The 20,361-nt window shown below is 39.5% G+C and overlaps 2 protein-coding genes across 2 annotated transcripts; both read right to left on the bottom strand.

Annotated features, from left to right (window-relative positions):
* Positions 1–4,699: 4,699 nt before the first annotated feature.
* Positions 4,700–11,001, bottom strand: ptger3 (prostaglandin E receptor 3 (subtype EP3)). Its single transcript, XM_058637525.1, has 2 exons — positions 8,916–11,001; positions 4,700–7,639 (listed from the first exon to the last, which is right to left on the bottom strand). The coding sequence occupies exons 1-2, from the start codon at positions 9,759–9,761 to the stop codon at positions 7,310–7,312; spliced, it is 1,176 nt and encodes a 391-aa protein (XP_058493508.1). The 5' UTR covers positions 9,762–11,001; the 3' UTR covers positions 4,700–7,309.
* A 1,101-nt stretch (positions 11,002–12,102) lies between these two features.
* Positions 12,103–17,024, bottom strand: zranb2 (zinc finger, RAN-binding domain containing 2). Its single transcript, XM_058639383.1, has 10 exons — positions 16,878–17,024; positions 15,481–15,533; positions 15,281–15,389; positions 15,038–15,120; positions 14,879–14,955; positions 14,594–14,743; positions 14,358–14,512; positions 13,799–13,858; positions 13,213–13,362; positions 12,103–12,999 (listed from the first exon to the last, which is right to left on the bottom strand). Exons 1-10 carry the CDS (start codon positions 17,009–17,011, stop codon positions 12,942–12,944), a joined length of 1,029 nt encoding a protein of 342 aa, XP_058495366.1. The 5' UTR covers positions 17,012–17,024; the 3' UTR covers positions 12,103–12,941.
* Positions 17,025–20,361: the final 3,337 nt, after the last annotated feature.

Here is a 20,361-nt window from a genome sequence, read left to right as displayed (position 1 = left end):
AGCAGCACATGAAGGAGTGAGATGTAATGAGCTGCTGCAAGATCAACATCAGCCTGAGGCAAAATACAATGATGTTGTAGCAGTGCAACAATGGCAATGATCTGAGTGCACGCCCCTCTGCTGATAATCACATGCATGATTTAAAGAAACTTCTCCTTTATCTAAAACATAATAAAAGCTGTAGCTGTAACTTCTTAATAGAGTTGATGCATTATCTGTTTTCCTGAAAAGAAACCAAATAATTGTACCACTCAGTATCACTGAGACTATTAAGTGTGTGATAAAATCAGTGCTTGATCACGGATGGTTTTAGCATCTGTCTTGGTTTTGCAGGACATGGATGGATTTATGGCTTCATTTGGAATAAACAGAGCAACAGTGACGGATGGAGGTCTCAACAAGACTGACCACAATCTCCTGGAGTTAATAAAAAAAGCATAAATCCAATGAGAGATTGACAGAAAATTAGATATATATACATCAAAAATCTATACATCAGAGCGTGACAGTGTCGAGATAAATGAGCTGAAATGATCTACAGCACCTGTTTGCGCTCTCACGTGTTCAGTCCCACTGGAAACCACATATCTGCTGTCGTCTTATGAATAAACAAGATTTACATATCCGTTTAATTATCTTTGTCATTCAACAACAGCACGAACCAGCAAGGATATGTTGCCTTTGAGAACATACAATGAAGCCTTTTCCACAGTGGTTGTGTTGAGTGGTTGTGTTCAGGTACATGGACACAACTGTTTGTCTACCTGAGGTTTGTTCGAAATCACACAAAGCGCAGAGGCCAAGTCATGTGTTAGTCCTTAAGAAACAATATGCGTGAACAAAAGACGTATGATCGATAAATCCAAACGCATACATTATAGGATCAGTAAGGTAAAGTAGACACATCCATCATGGAACCAATTAATGAGGTTAAAGACATTCCTCCGCCCCTGACTGAGAGGCCCAGGAGGAGCAATTATGTCATTTAAAGTAAGTAGGCATTCATCTCTCTTAGCATTACAGTCTATGCAAGTACAGCCTTAAAGAAACATAGTGGTAATGCGCTACCAGTGAAGTCTAAACTGTAAAAAATATGTGAATCGCTATATATTTCCAACCTTGAAAACGGATGCATTTGTGGGAGGGATGTGCTGCAGGCTGATTTTATTTATTTTTTTAAAAAAGAACCTTAAAGTAAAAAAGAAAGAAACTGAGACTCAGTTGCCTCTTAATTTTAAGAAGATAACATTCACTAAAACCATTGTTTTTATTCAGGGAAAACTAATGCAATATTGAAAAGAACTAAAGGAAGTATAAATGACTAAATTGGAACTAAATACACAGGGGTAAACATGTCCAGTGATGAATAAAAGAAATTCTAAAACAATTAATGACACTTCCTCAGTGGTTTGATGACAGATTTGGTGATGAAATATAAAGACACAAACAAACAAAAATGTTTTCTCTCTATGCTGTTATATCTACTTTTGTTGCAAGTTTAATAACGATAATTCATTTTAATATCAATACGGGTCAACGCTGTGCGCCGTGAAGCAGAGACGTTTTCACTTTGCGCTGTCCTCTTAAAAAAATATACACCCTCAGTCTATTGAGCTCAACACAGATGAAAGATGGGACAATAAAGGCTTTAATGGGCCAGAGGAGAATGCATCAGATGCAGACATTACACTGGCTCAGCAATAATCTGACTCATGGTGTGCCAAACTCAGAGGCAGGTGATTTTCACAATTCATGACTTATCGAATTACAGCCTCAAAATCTGTCACAAATGCCACCGATTGAGCAACGTAATGCTCTTTTAGATTTTATTAATGGACGATGCATCAAACAGATCCTCCTGAGTCTTTTCTGAAGCATCTGTTAATCTTCTTTGTTTGGTAACTTTACTTTACAGGAGCTAAGACTCGGTTAGTTATTGTTGTCTCTATACTCGAGGCTTCATCGTACCTGTCTGTGGTCATAGCTGTTGCTTATTTAAAGAATATAATTGTCTCTTATAAGCCAAAAAATGTTAAGGCATGAATGACAATAATTAAATAGTTACAAAACAAAATGGTATATTAGGAATAAAGTTGCACATCTCAGTCTGCTGTGAGTGTTTCAACTATAATGTTTGTTTATTGTTGTTTTTTTGGTTATATTTTGATAAAATCAGGTATTATATACACTAAACTACATAGTAGAACTGTATTTAGGACATTATGAACTTGTTGCTTCTTATGAGGATCCTTTCTGATGATTACACTAGCAAAATGTAATGCTTACACAGTAGTCCAATCTTTTAAAAGTGATAATTTCACCTTTTCTGATAGTTTGGTTATGTTGGCAGAGGTTTGTACATCAGACCGCAGAGCAACAAAACTTCAACAACCTTTAAAATGGTTACTGCTATAATCACATTTTATATCTTTATCACACAATTGCAAAGCAAATTTTGCTCAAGAGGAACACGGCTCATTTAAACCCTCATTCTCTATCACAGTAGTGAAGATTTGTAACGACAATTAATCACAAATTATGGTTTGGCAGCCAGAACAGCCCAAAGCATATTGAGAAAAAAGGTAGAGTTCTGACATTACACACGACACATGTAAGTCAAACATACATGTTGCATGTTGATATTCTGATAATCTGTGAACACTGCTGTAATACTTTATACAGCATCATATTACGTAACCTTATGGACATACTGTATCAACGCATCTGATTTGAAAGATATTAAAGTATAAAAAGGAACCAAACCTGCTTCTATTATACTATATGCACATGTGACACTATTGTGGGATCTTAAACCCGAGAACCACCATATTTTCTCTTTATGTTGTTGAAATATTAAAAAAAATATCATATCAACAGCAGGGTTTCACTCCTAAAGCTTTTAAACGAAATTTAAAACTGGCAGCAAAGAACTGTCCTGTGCTTGACTATAGTGATCTACTTGTATAACACAAAAACATGATACAGTTATTTCTGATCAAAAGTAACAAGTTGAACAAAAATGCTCTTTAAATTCCCCAGTGAATTGAATCAAACTAAATTAAATCTAAGTGGTGACTACGTCTGTTGCTGATCATATAAAGTAATGTTGTGTCAGAGGAATTTCCATATGAACTAAAAATAGTGAGACGGATGAGCTGCAAAAGCGTTCTATTGAAATATGCTTATTAGATGATTGTGGATGGAGAAAGAAATTGTGAAATTGGTCACGCTGGATTTGAGGAAATAATTTGCGATAGCAGATCACAATATTTTATTTATCTAATTATGGGGCATGACTTTCAGTGGCTTGTGAATTGGTTTTTATTCATACTAATTGGATTAGAATCAAATGTTTGATATGAATGGGACACTTTCAGTGTCAGGAATCATGAGATTTGGGATGCCACAGGCTAGTATGCTGGGGCCGTTATTTATTTTTAAAATATTCAACTGGCCTATAAATGACTTAAAAGCGACCACTTCCTGCAATGTTTTTTATATGCTGCCAACCTATTTTTATATGGTAGCACTTGGGAATCACCGAAGCAATTCGTTTTTCATCCAATAATAAAATCAGCAACAGCTTTCATAGTTAAAGTGGGTTAGTTCCCTCCAGCCGATAAACACAACAGCATACTTGTTTGTCTGCGTTCTGGACAGTTTCTGGACAGTTTCTGGACAGTCTAATTTTTCATACACTAGTTGGAGCTTTACTGAAAAGTCATTTTTGATAACACTCCAATCTCCTAGTGCATCAGATGATCACAACACCCTAAATACCGGTCACACATTTTGGTGGTGACCCAGACATGTACAGTATTCACCTTTTTTAATGGCTATTTTCCAACAGCCCCATTACAGGATTCTCATATTTTTTCCAATTCAATGTCATTATGGACAAAAACTAATTTATTTTAAGTGATGCAGTTTGCTTTGGCCTTATAGTGTTTTTTCCCCATCAACTTTAATTTCCTTACAGGGTTCAAAATATGACGTGTATGTGTGTCATAATGACTCCTGCACTAGCAGCAGATGAGTCAGGATGTTGAGAGCCTCATCTCATCATCTACCTACCAGCTCACCTCAGGCTAGTGGCTCTTTAGCTGCTGCTGCGGCTGTTGCTGCTCTGTGACTCACAAATGGTTTTTTTGTCACCTGTCATTAAAAAAGATTATACAATTATACGTATATAATTGTATCTAAATCATATGACTAACCATGTCCATGTCGGACCAGCGTGGAACAGAGGACTAACCCTGTATAGACCACCAGTGTTAATTGATTCAATGAGGAGAAGGGGAAGAGAAAACTTGAAAGTGCAAGAGCAAGTGAGAGGGAGGGAAGATGAGATCGGGGAAGACAGATGTTATCAGAGTATATCCGCTGATTACACTTGAGTAAGTAGAATTGAGTGATATGATTGGGATTGATGTTTCCCTGTTGCTGCACTGAGTGTTGGCCTGCATCGTAGAGAGACACAGAGAGAGTTTCATTTTTGTATAATTTGATATTAGTTTGTGTTATGCGTCTGATCTAATTTTGGTTGAAATCTGATGACGGGACAGGAGAGAACTGAGTGTTTGACGGATTTAACACCGAATTGTCACATTAAAAGCAGAAGCAATGATCCAAATTTCGACATCAAAGCTTTCTGTTGCTGCTGCTGAAAACAAATATAATAATGAAGGTGAACAAGAAGTCAGTTTGCACTTGTGTAGTTTATTTTGTTGTCATGTTGTCAAAGCCTTTAGCAAACCAGAATCTGTTGGTAGAGCACAGCGTCTCACATCTTATTTACATTTTACGATGAAACAGCATGTCTGTTTTCAGAGAGTAACAATGCCTCTGCACAGAACAAGAATTAGGCACGAGGGCCAAATAATCTGTGCAATCAAGAGCTCGAATAACATAGGTTTCTTCATTTCATAAAGTGGCTCATTTGCAATATGCACATTAAAATGCAACATTCTTATAGCAGGGAGCTATTTCTAAATTAAGCCAAGCATCGCTGCACCCTTTGGGCTGTTAAAAAAAAGAATGTTTCATCTCGTAGCCGTGTAGCAGCCCAAGCTGTAATGAAAATGTAGGTTTTATGACAGTAAACTGTATTGCAGAGTCACAGAAGACGTTGTCTGTTAACATTGTGTACACTATTAATGGGCCCATCTTCGTTTCCATCATGGAGCTTGGGTGGTCTGTAATTTCCTGGAACATTCACAACCACATATAGGATCAATTATCCCGAAGGGGATATTCCTTGATGTAAAAGTTGTCCTCCAGTGAAAAGCAGGAGTCTCTCTCAGAATCTCCTGGACAAGAAAATTGAGATAATTGCACCGCAGATTCAAGTGAGCTGCATCAATCGTAAACACAACATGTCCGGCAGCAAACTGCGAATAAATGCAATCACTGCTTAAAATGCATGAATTAGCCCCTGATGTCACAAGTGTACATGCAGCACAATGTGCATGTGTCTGGAATAACATCCACAATCAGAGAAAATGAGCACTGCACATGTCCGAGTGGAATGCATACATTAATAGTTCACGTTTCCCAAACAAAATACCATATTCAAATGAGACACGGGCCTCCAAAATAATCATGACTTATGGAAAAAAAAAACATCTTCTCTGTGCAACTAAAACGGTTGTTTCCCGCTGTTGTTGTTTTTAGCTCACCTATCAAGGTGTGCTACTAAGGCAGACTGGCTTTACAATCAATACGAGATAAAGTCCACTCTGCTGGCAAATGAACAGATTCGTAGAGAAGAGAAAATGTCCACCATCCACCAGGCTTTTCCATTTGACAATCTCTGATCAAGTCATTATCACTTTAGATTATGTTCTCACACTGAAAGGCAAGACCAGGCAAGGCAGAGTGTGCATTGTGAAGCCCTCGGTGGCTGCACAGAGAAGGCAGAGTTGTTGGTTGGTGATGATACAAAACTGCACCATAGCTTGAGAGCAAAATGTGTTTAAGACGGTCAACTCAAGGCAAAAGTGGATTATAAAAGCAACAAATCCTGGGCGCTGCTCAACAATTATATTTAGTCGGCTCCGAGCAAACTGCGTCATTTAAAAAAAGTGCCATGATGTCATGTGAGCGCTCAGAGAAATTGCACAGTGCACATTATAGGAAATGAGCTACAAAGACAATATTTTTCAGATGAGGAAAACAAAAGTACAATGATGGATTACCCAAGAAAATCTACTGTAGCTGCAGCATCGACCCTTTATTCTAATGTGACTATAAAGCTGGCTGTACATTTGTAAAACCACGACAAATTATGTGCGTGGCTTTTGCACGAGCAGTTTGAAAACATGCGATAAACACTTCTCGATCGTTTACATTTCGTGTACGAGACATTCTGGACATGGCCCTCAGTATTTTTCCTTGGACACAAAGAGAACCCCTGTTTCTACATTAATGTTACTGGTCATGAGACTGGACCAATTATCTTCCAAATTATCTTCCAAAAAAGGACTTGGCTGGTGAAATTCGGCACCCTTGTCAGTTCACATTACAGATCATGAATGCTTTTAATACACAGTGGTGACAGTAAAAGCTTCACATTTCACAGTCCCTGGCTCGTTGCCTAGGAACATAATTTACAGTGTATTATAACATTTTACAACAGCTGATTCCCAACAGTTACCATCGCCAACATATTACAACAGCATTCTAATAAATAGTCATACAATCAACGATTGGCTCCAGTTTAGGATGTGCATTTTCTTCTGAATGACCAGAGATCTTTTTTTAAACAAAGTGGTTACATTTTATGTAAGTTATGGCAAAAGCTATTTACAAGTCAATGCAAGCAATCGACAGTTTTTTTTTTTCAATAAACAGACAATAAAAATGGTCTTCAATGGCTTCAAGTTGATGAAAGTAATGATCACAAACCCCATGAGATGCACCACTTCCATATAAGTCAGTTTAGAGTCACCCACATTCAATTGTCGCACCTGGAAAGGTCAAGATAACAAGAGAGTAAAGATAAGACAGTTCCTGGTAGCCACGCTGTGGCCAAATGCAAGAAGTGACACAGTCATGCGTCTACATGCTGCTGGGTGACTTTGACTGGAATGTGTTTTAAGCAAAACAAATACACTCAAATCAGATTAGGCTGTTCTCTTTAAGAATGCCACTGGCACTACATGTGTCCTCCTAATATCCTCCTCTGTAATGAAACCCATTACCAGTTTTTTGACACTTCCAAGACAACCTTGCCTCCATTTTTCCCCCATCCGTCCAATCTGTCATTGTATTCAAGGTCACAAGATAGCCATTCCCATCAGTGGTCACCTCAGCCACTTTGTGTTTTATGGAGATTATTGCTGTCTTGGCTCTGCTTGTTAAGAGCATCCAGTGCATTCGGATTCTCCTTCCGATTCTCCAAGGAGCAGTTGGACACGGCATTAGCTACAATGCAGAACTTACGGAAGAGGATTTCCCTGAGGAGCAGGTAGATCCAGGGGTCAAGAATCTGGTTGAGGGAGGCCAGGCGGATCGCCGTCAGAAAGAAATTGCAGTCTAAATGGACATCGCGGCTGCTGGAGCTTTCACTGGACACCCCTGAGGTTGTACTGCACTCGTGTGAGGACACTTGGTTGGAGATCATCCTCAGCATCAGCACCTGAGGGGAGAGGCAGGTGCGGGTTTGCACCAACACCAACATGTCAGATACAATGCGTGAATTATGTTAAATATTACAGGAACTCAGAGAAACCATAATCATAAGCAGCGACTGACTGTAATAAACACATGAAGGGCAACCTCACACTCTAAGTAGATTACACACACTCTGCCATCACTACTACCACAGTGCTGTGGTTTCTATTAATATCAGTATATGGAGCTATTAAATGTGTGCCTGACAGTGCATGACCTCATAACACACTGAACAGACACCCCTAACAGGACTCGGCTAAATGGATTGCTCCTTAATGGCACATGACAGCAGCATTTCAAAGGAAATACACCTGGAAATACACATGGTGTTGGTTGTTTGGGGGCAAAGAGACAATAATTAAAAATAGATCATTTACATGACTTGTAAAAAAAAAATGAGTGTTTAGGTTAGTGTTTTGTATTAAATTCATTGCCACATGGATGTGCACAGTTAGACCCCAGGTGGTACTAAAGCACCTGCCCTTTTTTGGGCTTTTACTGAGAGACATTTTGAGTCATTTTTTTTCCTTTATTTTTATTTATTTGACTGATAGCATCAATTCTTAATTATGAGTTTGTAATAATGCCCATATTGCACTGAATGTTTACAAAAGATGAACATTGTCATTTTGTGAAAACTTGATGAGATGCTAGTTTCCATTTTTTTTCCTGCCTGTTTTTTTGGACATTTAGACAAAAAGACAAAAACTCAAACCAATTATTACCAGTTATTTTAAAAATATGATTTATACTGATACACCTTGTGCCCGATGTAGCTGAAATTGGCACAGCACCCCCCGCGACCCTCTGGTGGAGGATAAAGCGGTAGATGATGACTGACTGATGACTGAAGTCCAGTGTTCGTGTACTACAGTGTTTTTCTGAATAAAACTTTTTGTTTTTCTTCATTTTAAGTTGTGAATACATCATTTTAACATGCAGTGAATTGTAAATATCTGCCAGATCTTACTAACTCACTCAGCACTTACTAAAATAAGTCCAAAAGTCCAGAAGGACAATTTGAGGCTCAATTGTTAAAGATTTAACATCTGCATGATTGTATATTTATTGAAAGAATAAGGAAAGAGAAGATTTATAATCTTTTTCAATTGGGGGACACCTTTTTTTTTAACTTGAGCCCCTGCCCCTTGAAATGTCTGCACGCCACTGCCTTGCCTCAATTAAGTAGAGGAACTACTAGTTTAAAAAGTATTAAACACGTAAATATATAAATACCATACCAGCAAAGGAGACCAGCATACAAGCAAGACGCACATAATCCCCAACAACTGAATGACGGTCTCTGTGGTGAGTCGCTCCCACTGTTTCGAGGACTGAGATGCGCCAGTCTTTGTTTTACATCGGACAATTAAACCCCGGATCGTCACGACGTTGCAGGAAAGTGTCACAAGAAGAGAGAAAATCCCAAGTACAGCGAAAGTAATGGCGAAAAACATATTTCCCGGGACTTCTCTGTCCCCGGTGCTGATGAAGCACCAGGTGCCAGGCCACTGCCGCGTGTACTTCCCGACGCCTGCGATAGGCAGCAGCGCAAAGAGCAGCACCAGAAACCATATGGCAGCCAAAGTCTGCTTTGTGACACTCGTCTTCATGTGACTGGAGTACCAGTGGGGGTTTGTTATCGCCATGGCCCGTTCGATCGCCATGGCACTGGCCAGGAAGAGCGCGCACAGTCCAAAAGTTGTCATGCACGCACCGAAAAAGGCGCACAGCTTCCCCGACGAGTCGATGCGCTCCCAGTTCAGATCCGCTCTGTAAACTGAGATCACTATTGGACTCGTCAAAAGCTGCCCAAACAAGTCAGTCAGCGCCAGCGATCCAATGCAAAGCAAGAAGGAGCGTTTCCGTTTATTTTCCTTCTTTATGTAAGAGATGTACACCAGGACAAGAGCCAGAGAGTTCCCCACCATGCCAGTAACCATCATGGTGATGGGAAAACCCACTGATACAGATCCACAACTGGAATTCTTGGTGACATTGTCTTCGCGCAATGACTTGGAGATGTTGGAGCTCAGCATCTCTGATGTTTGCAAGTCCTCTAAAGAATCACAACTGGTCGAAGTCATCCTTTGGGGGAAATGATGAACCTCTATACAACGAACAGCCCATGTGTGTCCAGCATTTTCCAAACTGCTCCAACGGCACTTAAAGGCGCGTCAGGTCCTGTGCGCACTGGAGGCGGGACTACGCTGAGGGGCGCACAGAGGAAACAAGCGTTCGAGAGGCTGCAAATGATTAATATGTGTTTAATAAACCAAAAAACGATTTCTGGAAGCCGTGTAACGATGTCTGCTCGGATGATTTTGGTTTATTCACGTCCTCATCACAACAAAACCGCGTTGCTCTTAATTGGAACAAATATATCAGACGCGTGCACCTGCTCGTCAAGATGCCAGAGAACTCACCAGATGAGATAAAGGGAAAAAACAGCTGCTCTGGGCCCCTCACAGAGAGAAGTACAAAACATTACCCAGAAGCAACTGAGAGCAGATGGTTTATGGTATGGTCTAAGTGGGATATGAAACAATTAGTTAACCTCCAGCCACTGATCATCGGGGGGAAATCCAATTTAAGGAAATCATGCAGTTTATCCCACAAATCTCATACAATCTTTCTCTTACTTTCTCCTGAAAGCTCGGAGAGTTAAATAGACATATGTGCTGATTCAATTGCAATCTATTACATACCACACTTGTACAATGGTTGTAAAACATTCAAATACAAGTACAGCAGCACCTATTTTTTTACATTGCTGACAAAATACTGCAGAAAGACTGCAAATGTATAATATTAATGTACTAATTTGATTGTTACTGAGTGCAAAAAGTGGTGGCTGTATTTGTGGAAAAGCAAATATTCACAATACTTAAAGAAACAAATCACAAAACCACTTCAGACATTATCTGCAACTTCTTCTGCCAGCTGCAGATACTGTACTGTATGTCAGGAGTCACAGTCAACAGTCCTAATTATTATGAACACCTTAAAAGTCAAGTGTGTAAGAATTAGTGACATCTAATGGTGAGGCTGCAGACTGCAACAAAGCACCCTGCCACTCACTTTTCACTCTCCAAGGTGCATCAGAGAACTATCGTTGGCTTTTACATACCAGAAAGAACATCTCTCTTTTGAGTTGACTGAGTGAGCTTTCACTTCAAAAGCATAAAAAGGCACAATTTAACCTGACAACCAAATGATGAAATCCTCCGCAATATAACAAAGTAAACCTTTAACTTTGAGTGTTATTTTTTAGGAAGCCATCTGCAGTGCAATGTTTGAAATATGATGAAAGGTTCTCAGTAATTATGTTATTACAAGCTTTCTTAAGGGTTCAAACAAGCTCTCAGACATACAGGCCAATACAAATACAGTAGAATTAGTGAGTAATGTGACTATCTCTTAATTAAAGGTCCAGTTTGTATGTTGCACTTTCATGACTGCGGTTAGTTTGGACACGTTTATCAGTAGCAACAGAGATGCCGGTGGCCATCTGCAGGCACTTTGGTCTGGTTAAATCTGTGCAGCAAACAAACAGAAGAGTTAATATTACCTTGCACTTCTCTATTTAACACAGGCCTGACGTTACAGCATACAGCATACAGCATGTGCAGCATACACCACACATACAGTGAGATGGTTGTTCAGGGCAGTCAGGTCTGCAGCCTCAGGCTCTGTGTATGGAGACAGTTGCACAAGTGTGGTACTCCTGCTGCAGCTAGTAACACTGATTGCTCATTCCCTCCAAAGTCATACTCTCACCGTCAGTCTGATAACTGCAACTGTGCTGTCAGAACTGCACGGTCTCAAACAGCGCCTGCCGGTGGGCGGACAGGACTACTACAACTGGGACCGTGTCTACCATGTCTTCAAATGTATTCACTCACTCATGTTACACTTCACCCTCTGCATGAGGGTCGCTGGTGCCAATCCCATCTGACTTTCCATTCATTTCAAACTATTGGGCGAAATAGTCCAAAACAATAATCCAAGATGTCACAAATTATCACCACGGGAGGAGGAACATTTGTTTTTGCAATGCACAGACAGATAATGTATATATTTAACATTATTCAGTATTTGTAACATTTATCGCGTTTTATTCACCAAGTCAATTCTGTGGCTTGGATTCTTGTGCTCACACTTCCCACCATTAAGGTGAAATATAGCACTGGACATTTGACTTTTTAAAAAATTATGCCAATGCCAAATTAAGCCTCCTTCCTTTGGCCTGGTGTTGCAAAGTGCCACCTGTTCACCCTTCATCAATCACTTGTTCATACACCTGCAAGTTCTAGTCATCTTTCACTGGCATCCCTCTTTTCACCAAATACCTTCATTTATAGTTTTGGTACTTAGTAAGCACTGAGAACAACCCTTACCTCAGTCAAATCAAACACTAAGAAGCAACAGGGTCAACAGGATTTTATTTACATGTCTTCTTTAGATGTTCCACCATTACCATGATAAGAAAGAATTGACATTCTACCATTAACAGGACATGCGGCTGTTACTTTTGTAATGTTTGCACTGATCTGGAGCAAAAATGTCTATTTCAGTTGATTTCCCACGTGAAAACGTATATGAATAACTGAACTGTCTTTAGGTCTCAATCGTGTTAGACAAAAGAAAATAAATCATACATTTACTCAGACGCACATATCATTTTAAGAATTTTGAACCTACTGCGTTAATAAAAAAACCCAAAAAAACAAGCAATATCAAAGGAAAATACTTACCTTGAAAATGCAAAAGCAAATACATTTTATAAAAACCATTAACAATAGAACAGGCCAAAATTCATTGCTACATCTGATATTTTAAATTGGTGCTAATGTAATCCACCCTTAATTAATCAAAAAAAAATAGCTGCTTTTTAAAAAGAATAACAATCTCAGATGTTTCCATGGGCCAATGGCTTACTTAGTTCTCTCCAGTTGAGTAGAATTAAAGCAGAATGGATGGGAAATAAGATACAGCCTCATTAGACCATACACGTACGTATGTTTAGTGGACACCTACAGTTACTGACACTTGTCACAGATTCGGGGTTGTATCTGGTTTCAAAGAGAGCACGTAACGAGCTGAGAGAATCATGATGCTGCCGTCGTTCTTTTAAGGGAAATAAGACTTTGCAGGTTCTGTGAGAATGAACAGCATAGTCATTGGATGTGGTCGCTATTTTATAACACAACATGCACTTGTTTTTAATTTTCCTTTTGTTATTGGATTGACAGGCTCTAATAAAGTTATGCCTTTTTTGAACTGGAGCCAGAATGGGAGGATCCAGAGGAATGGCCGCTGCGCCTGAAATCACACAAACACCACGGGAAGAAGGACAAGGTCAGCAGGCACGTATAGTGAAATGAAGTTCTGCATATCTAAAAAATCACACAATTACAATTAAACACACAATGTAACACGTCAAAATGCAAACATTTTTCAGTAAATTCCGATAAGCGAGGCATCTGATGGCTAATAACAATCAGTGCCATTGTGGTATTCCACAGAAACCCAAACCTTTCGGACGAATGTGATCTAGAGCGCCTCCGTTTTCTCCCTCCAGATGAAGACCTGGAGCGGCTGCGTTTCTGTCCCCTCTCGGGTGAGGAGGAGGGTGAGCGGGACCTCTTCCTGGGAGAGGAGCCCTTTCCAGACCTGGAGCTGGATCTTTTGGAGGAATAAACCAAGTACTGAGGTCAGTGAGGTACAGGCAACATCTTCACCAGGATCGGCATTTATCAAGCTTCTCTGAATAAGTGGCACGGAATTTATACGAGCATTTTTCACCGCGATGCTGTGAGACTACCTAAATAAAGGAATGCTTAGCTACTACTGAATTTCCAAGCAGACCCGGGCTATTCAACTTTTCGAGCATATGTTACTTTCTTTAAATTTTGTAAGTGTTTCAATGGGAGCAAATCGCATGACTGAAAACCACTGTAGATGCTAATGGCCAAAATCATAATGGCCAGGTTAAGAAAAGGGACCAGGAGTACGTGAAGTAAACTCTACAAAAGATTCCCTTTTCTGTTAAAACTGCTCGAGTGTGCAGCCCCATACATACACTCTCTCAATGGGAGAAAGTGCATGTCACCTCATTCACCTGGAGTGGGACCTGGAGCGAGATCCAGATCTGGAACTGGATGAGCTTCTAGAGCGGGACCTGAAAAACAAAAACAGTCTTTCCAATATTTTCCAAACAAAAACAACGCTGTATATGTGGTTTATGTAGTAATTCACATCCAAAATATCTGACACCACTTAGGTCTTGATAATACTGCTAGTCTTGTCTTGCTCATTCATATTATCAAACCACTGTCAGGTGAATGAAGAACAGGTAAATTAATAAGATACGTAGAAGAGGAACTCTCAATGTGCTTTAAAAAAAATGATTTAAAATCAAGGGTATAACATAAATACTGCTGTCCCTTCCATCTTATGTCAGAAATCTCAAAACCCATCAAAGAAGATAATAGGAAAAAAAAAGGCATTCATACTGCAGATTACTCGTCTTACAGCAGAGAGGGGGAGGGGTTCAGAGGAGGGAAAACAACAAATCAACAGAACAGGACATTTTATTGATGGTGATCAGTGAATCAGAAGGAAGATTGAGCAGATACTGACATTTTGCCCGGAGTTACCCTTGACCTGTACCCTTTTACCTGGACCTCGACCGAGAACTGGAGCTGGAGGAGCGTGAGGATGAGCGGGACGATCCCGAGCTTCCCTTTTTCTTGGCTGGCTTGTCTTCTTCATCACTGGCATCTAGGTCATACTTTGACAGGTCTCCATCTTCGTCGTCTTCGTCGTCTTCATCCTAGAGAATGAAATTTCAACAAAATATTTAGTATTAGCTTGTTTCGGTTCGTTTGAATTTCCACCTCCAGCCACCACTTACATCCAATTTGTACTTTGACACGTCACCATCTTCCTCCTCCTCTTCTTCTTCATCTTCCTCCTTCGCCACTTTTGGGACCTCTTTCTTTTCACTTTTTGAGGAAGATGTGCTGTTGGTCTTCCCACGATACTTTTTCTTTTTCCTTCCAAACTGCAGTATTAAGAAGAGAACACACTCCATATTAGGAAAAATAACCACAACTATCAGGAGAGTTAGACATAGATCAAAGTACTGGCATTAGTGATTAAATTACTAAATATTACATTTGATCGATGATTTTTTTACCTCATCATATTCACCATCTGATTCCTCTCGTTCAATGTATTCTACATTTTCCCTTTCATTGAAACCTCCACCATAACCTGTGAGCAGATGAGAAAAAAAGTCAATATACGACAGTGAAAGGCAAAAAGGATTGAACTATTGGTGTAATTGTTGCATTACCTGTTCTCTCTTCCAACTTGGCATATTTGGGTGTGTTACACATGTTGCACTCTGACCGTCTAGCCCAGTTCACATTGCCACACCTTTATGGAATCCAAGAGGAAAAAACATATCAGGTCATCACATCAAATGGTTACACTGCGTTGTTCTTTCACACTCAAATGAGAGACACTGTTAATTATGTAGTATTACTGAGGATGAAATCCCACAAACCCTTCACTGGGATTTACAAAAAACACATACGTTTTGCATTGCCAATCATTTGCACTGAAGAGGCCTCTGCTCTTCTCAGCCAGGGTTTTCCCAATCTCTGTTCCTCCTGCTTTCATCATCTTTGCCTCTGTGGTTTTCTCTGCAGAAACAAAACAATGGTATTTTTTTGCTGCAGCATATTTCAAGAAGAAGGGAAGCTACGGTAATGAGCATAGCAAAAAAGGACTCACCCCTGCCACATCTGTTACAACTAGTTCTTCTTGCAAAATTCACATTTCCACACCTGTGAAACATCAAACACGTGAAGCACATTATATAATCAGGCAAATATTGAGCATGCGTAAAAATCACCTATGCAAATAAAATACATAACTCAAAAGGCTTGGTTTAAGGGGAAAAATAAAGGAAATCTATAAGCACGAGAAATATATAAAAGAAAAACACCTTTTTCTATTTTAAAATAAACTAACTATAGCTACAAAGATTTCTGATAGTGACCCAATCGGTCTGTCCGTCATGAACAGTTATTGTATCAAATTTGTTTTGGCAATGGGGGTTTTGGTTGTATTATTTATTGTCCAACAACTGTATACTCTATTTATGAAATAGGGTACTTTTCGACATCTACAGCCTTCGTGGAGATTTGCTTTTCTGTGTGCTTTTTCGTGCCATCAAAAACTGCTGCACAACCATGTCCAGAGACAGGTCCAAACAAAATCCAGAGCGTAACAATTATCTAGGCCAAAAATACCTTTTTGATGCCAGAGGTCAGACTCGTTACAACCAAGGTATGCAGAAGTTTAATAATGCAGCAGAAACACACAACCAGAGCCACTCCTGCCATTAGAGTAGGTATGCATTGTTACCATGTGGCTAAACCCCTGATATTTAGCAAAATTACTTTGAAAAATGTACCTCTGAGTTCTAAAATGTTATACTGTTTGACAAGTGTTTGCCGTTTCATGTCCATTATAAAGCTTTTAACCACAATTTACTTGTGTCTCCAACTTTCACTTAGGAGCAAGCATCGTATGTTTGTTGATTTTGTTGACATAGCATTAGTAATGGTGATGGAAAAAAGAATTGTGATAACATTATGTCCACATCCAGTCCTGCAGTCAGAGACCTACACACTGACCGCTGCAGCTGGCTTGCCCGTCACTTCAGACCCTGTTAATGCACTTCTCTCGCAACATGATATGGCTAACTCTACTCGTGGCAACTTGACTTCTACAACCCTGACTGAACCACCAACCTACAATAGTCAATGGGAACTTGAAGGCACACCGGCTAACGACAGTTAGCATGCTGAGGACAAAGTCTGCGCGTCTTCATGAGTACGCTCTATATCGTTGACACTATTTTATGCACAATTCTAACTCAAATCTTACATGCACACTTGACATAACGGATGTACGCTGTTAACTGTTCATTAAATAGGCAAAGTAAGGGAAACGTTAGCTAATTAATTTTGCTGTTAACATTGGCTTGGTGCAAATGCTGCAAGGCCGGAGCTAACTAGCGTGTGCATGCTAACACGTCCAGCAAAGTCAACGGACGCTTGTGGCTAAGATTCGCAACACATCGTGACCAACGCTAAATTGTTCAAAGAATAATAAGCACTTACTTTTTATCGGGACAAATCCAGTCCCCGTCGCTGACTCGGAAACTCTTACCCGACATTCTAGCGCCTGTTGACACACTGTAGCTCGCTGGCAGAGGCGTGCTCTGTGTTCCCTCAGTCTGCGCAGCTGCCTCCATTGCTGCATTCAGGTGCTTCCGGTAGCTGTGAACAAATCGTCATTTCTCTGTTCGTTATATACAAATACGGATTGTAATAATACTCATGGCAAAGTCAAAATGCTCCGTTGTATTATACATGTTTTGGGGCATAAATAACAAATTCAAAACCCACAATGTTTCTCTGCATAGCGATGTATGCGTATTGGTATAAACAAAGCTCAATATTTCTGAAAGCACGCGAATGCAACACATACCGTGTGCGTGAATATTCTTGTATGGGAATCTTTGTGAGGACCAAAAACCTTAAACCTAAGGGAGTGAGGACATTTTGTCTGGCCGTCACGTTCTGTCACTACTTAAAAGAGCCGTTTGAGGGTTAAGACATGGTTTTAGGGTTAGGGTTAGAATTGGGTTTAGGTAGGGGTTAGGGTTCGACATTTAGTTGTAATGGTTAAGGTCGGGATTGAGGGAATGAATTGTGTCTATGACTGTCCTCACAATGAATTATATTACTTGCACTGCATTTTTCACCTACATTTATATTCCATTATCCTTTATAGTACTCACTTGTGTTTGTAGTGTTTTAGTCTAACCCTAACTCTAACTCTAACCCTGAAGTTAAATGGACACTCTGTTGACCGTAGGTGTGAATGTGAGAGTGGTTGTTTGTTTGTCTCTGTGTGTTGGCTCAGTGATGCACTGGCTTCTTGTCCAAAGTTTACCCTGTCTTTTGCCCTAGATCAGTTGGGATTGGCTCCAACTGCCCCCGTGGCCCTCAAGTGGAGGATAAAGCAGAAGACAGTGAATGTATGAATAAATGAATGAATGAATGTCTAACTGCCTAAAAATTAGAGGATAAATTGTCACAACAGAGAGGTGCTTGGAATCTAATGTCATATTTGGAAAAGTTTGTTGTGCAAAATTTTAGGTGATTACTGACTGATCTCATATTATAATTAGGGATTTGGGAATTAAACAAATAAAACAATTTCAACGTGTTAATAAACTTAATCTTGAATACCACAGACACTTAGCATCCCTATAGGCATAGCATAGGCTGTTATTTTTTGTTTGGGATAAACCCTCTCATTATATAATTTCCTTATTCATTCATTTTAATTATTTTAAATTTAACAGTTTTAAAGAGCACAAAAAGTCAGCCTTACTTTTTGCTGATTCACACTGCTACAACCTTTGAATGCTAAAAGACGGAAGCTAATGAGCCAGATACAGTGGATGACTTCATGGGACAACATTTGAGCTCATATCTGATTATTAAAGATTCATGTGAAACTACCATGAGTGATGACTTTAGCCACAGTGTCCTCTCATCATTACCACTGAATTCTACACAGATTTTGCTGTCTTCCCATGATGTCAGTGTTAGCCACCAGATGGCAGTTAATGCCAACGTTTAACATCAGACATGTTCACACACCTTTTTGTTTTATTTTGGTCTGAGTCACATGCTCTCAATGATAGTGCCTGTTCATCTAGATCAGGGCTGTGTGAGGTTATGGTATGTGGGAGGAAACTCACCTCAGAAGGTCTCGGAGTGGGTGTGTTCACGTGTGTTTCTTACATTTTTACTCAGGAATTTATATGGGGTGCTAGCTATATATCATAGTGGCTTTTGAATAATAGCCTATCTACTTTACACTGGAGTAAATATGATTAAATTTAGATTCACATTTGTTATGCAAGCCCTGCTGCTTCTGCTCTTCCTTTACTGTCACTGTCATTAAGAAGAATTTGTGAAACTATATTACCAGCATGTATTATTAATATTCATAGCTGAATTCAATTCACCGGACATATACCATCACATATTTAGGACATTTATTCCGTACAACATAATGTTATACACAACGTGTATAAAAACAATGATATTTGTAAGTTCTGAAAAACACATGTCACAAAATGCCTTTGTTTTTGGAGTGCTGTGAAATATCCATTAAGTGGGAATAGTCTGTAAGCATAGTAAATATAATAGTTGAGAGTTTAAACTGTTTAAAAGAGGAAAAAGTCCATACTTCCCCAATTTTCTGTGCTGAAATCATACAGGTAACATGAACTGAATTTACAAGCCAGTATCTATTCATCACAGGTGACATTTTTAAAATTATATACAGCTCAGCTCAGACCTTTATTCAGCTTGGTGACTTTTCAAAGTATCTGATCAGTAAATATTTTTGAAAGTGATAAATTAGGACTTTTTTTTATTTGCAAAAGAACCCAGTTAAATTCAACCTTTTAAAATCAGAAGTGTCAATAAAATGTAATTAGAACTTTGAATATCTTGGTGGCTAACGTGCAGGAAGTGGCACGACTTAGAACATACCGTACTGTTGAGGTGTACAGTTAATACCAATCATGATGATGAAGAAAAGAAATGACTCTTATTCCTCAGGAGATATTCTTGAACGACTGCTACACCAGACACCAGACCTGAGAGGCTGCCCTTGCTCTTGCCCACCCAATCTGCTATGGGTCTAAGTCAAAGATCATTGGCGGTCACTCTCACAGCTGGTCCATGACCTTGAGGTCACATCCAGTATCCATTTTGGTGTTTCGATTGGAGTCATATACTTTCATGTCTTTGCTCTTCTGTTCCCTTCAGCCTGCTGTTGACAGCAGTGAAATCACACTGTTAAAGCGTGTCCCTTATGTCTAGGACAAGATGGGTTCATTTAATTGAATACACTGGAGATAAACTGAACAAGATTTTTTAATCATACATTGTTTTAACCATCATGTATCTGTTAGGGAGGCATGAACTTGATTTATGAGCCTCACATCAGGTTTATTATAATGGGGGCCTGCAAAGATAAGGTATCAGAGGCAAGAGAAGCACATTTTATGATTCAGTCTCATTCTGTTTAAGGAAATGACTTTTGGACGCATCAGTATAATTTTACGACACTTTTCCACAACACACAAAACCCAATTAGTGATAGTACCTGGTACTTTTTTTTAGTACCTGCTCTTGCGAGGTTCCAAGTGAGCTGAGCCGAAACTATACGTGACGTCGTCCGACTGCCGGCCACTGATTGTCAGAAAGTGTTTTCACTGGAATTGTGAGCACAATGTCCAATACAAGAATCAAACCGAATAATGCCCAACTGTAGATCAGTGAAAAAGACTTAAATCCCGAAAACGTGGGTTAATCTTCTACATTTAGCAAGGAAATGTCTGCAATCTCAACATGTAACAGAGGAGTCTGGTGGATTTAGCGACAGCACTGCCCAAAGCGCTGATCGCGATGACCCCATCTGCTGTATTTCAGTTCAGTGACTGTGTCAGATGGAGTCTGTGCTCTGGTCATGCAGGAAGTACTGAACAAATCTATGGAATGACCTGAGTCTAAT

This window comes from Solea solea, chromosome 9, assembly GCF_958295425.1.
Source record: "Solea solea chromosome 9, fSolSol10.1, whole genome shotgun sequence".
NCBI lineage: Eukaryota > Metazoa > Chordata > Actinopteri > Pleuronectiformes > Soleidae > Solea > Solea solea.
The sequence above is the reverse complement of the archived record's forward strand: the minus strand, read 5'-3'. Positions and strand labels throughout refer to the sequence as shown.

Bases quoted from the DNA above. Each gene is read 5' to 3' on its own strand.
- ptger3 (XM_058637525.1), bottom strand. From the start codon at position 9,761: ATGACTTCGACCAGTTGTGATTCTTTAGAGGACTTGCAAACATCAGAG. The intron at 7,640-8,915 runs GTATGGTATTTA...CTCTCCCCTCAG, and splicing joins TATGCTGGTCTCCTTTGCTG to GTGCTGATGCTGAGGATGAT.
- zranb2 (XM_058639383.1), bottom strand. From the start codon at position 17,011: ATGGAGGCAGCTGCGCAGACTGAGGGAACACAGAGCACGCCTCTGCCA. The intron at 15,534-16,877 runs GTAAGTGCTTAT...GATGTTTCACAG, and splicing joins TGGATTTGTCCCGATAAAAA to GTGTGGAAATGTGAATTTTG. The intron at 14,956-15,037 runs GTAATGCAACAA...ATCTGCTCACAG, and splicing joins CAAGTTGGAAGAGAGAACAG to GTTATGGTGGAGGTTTCAAT.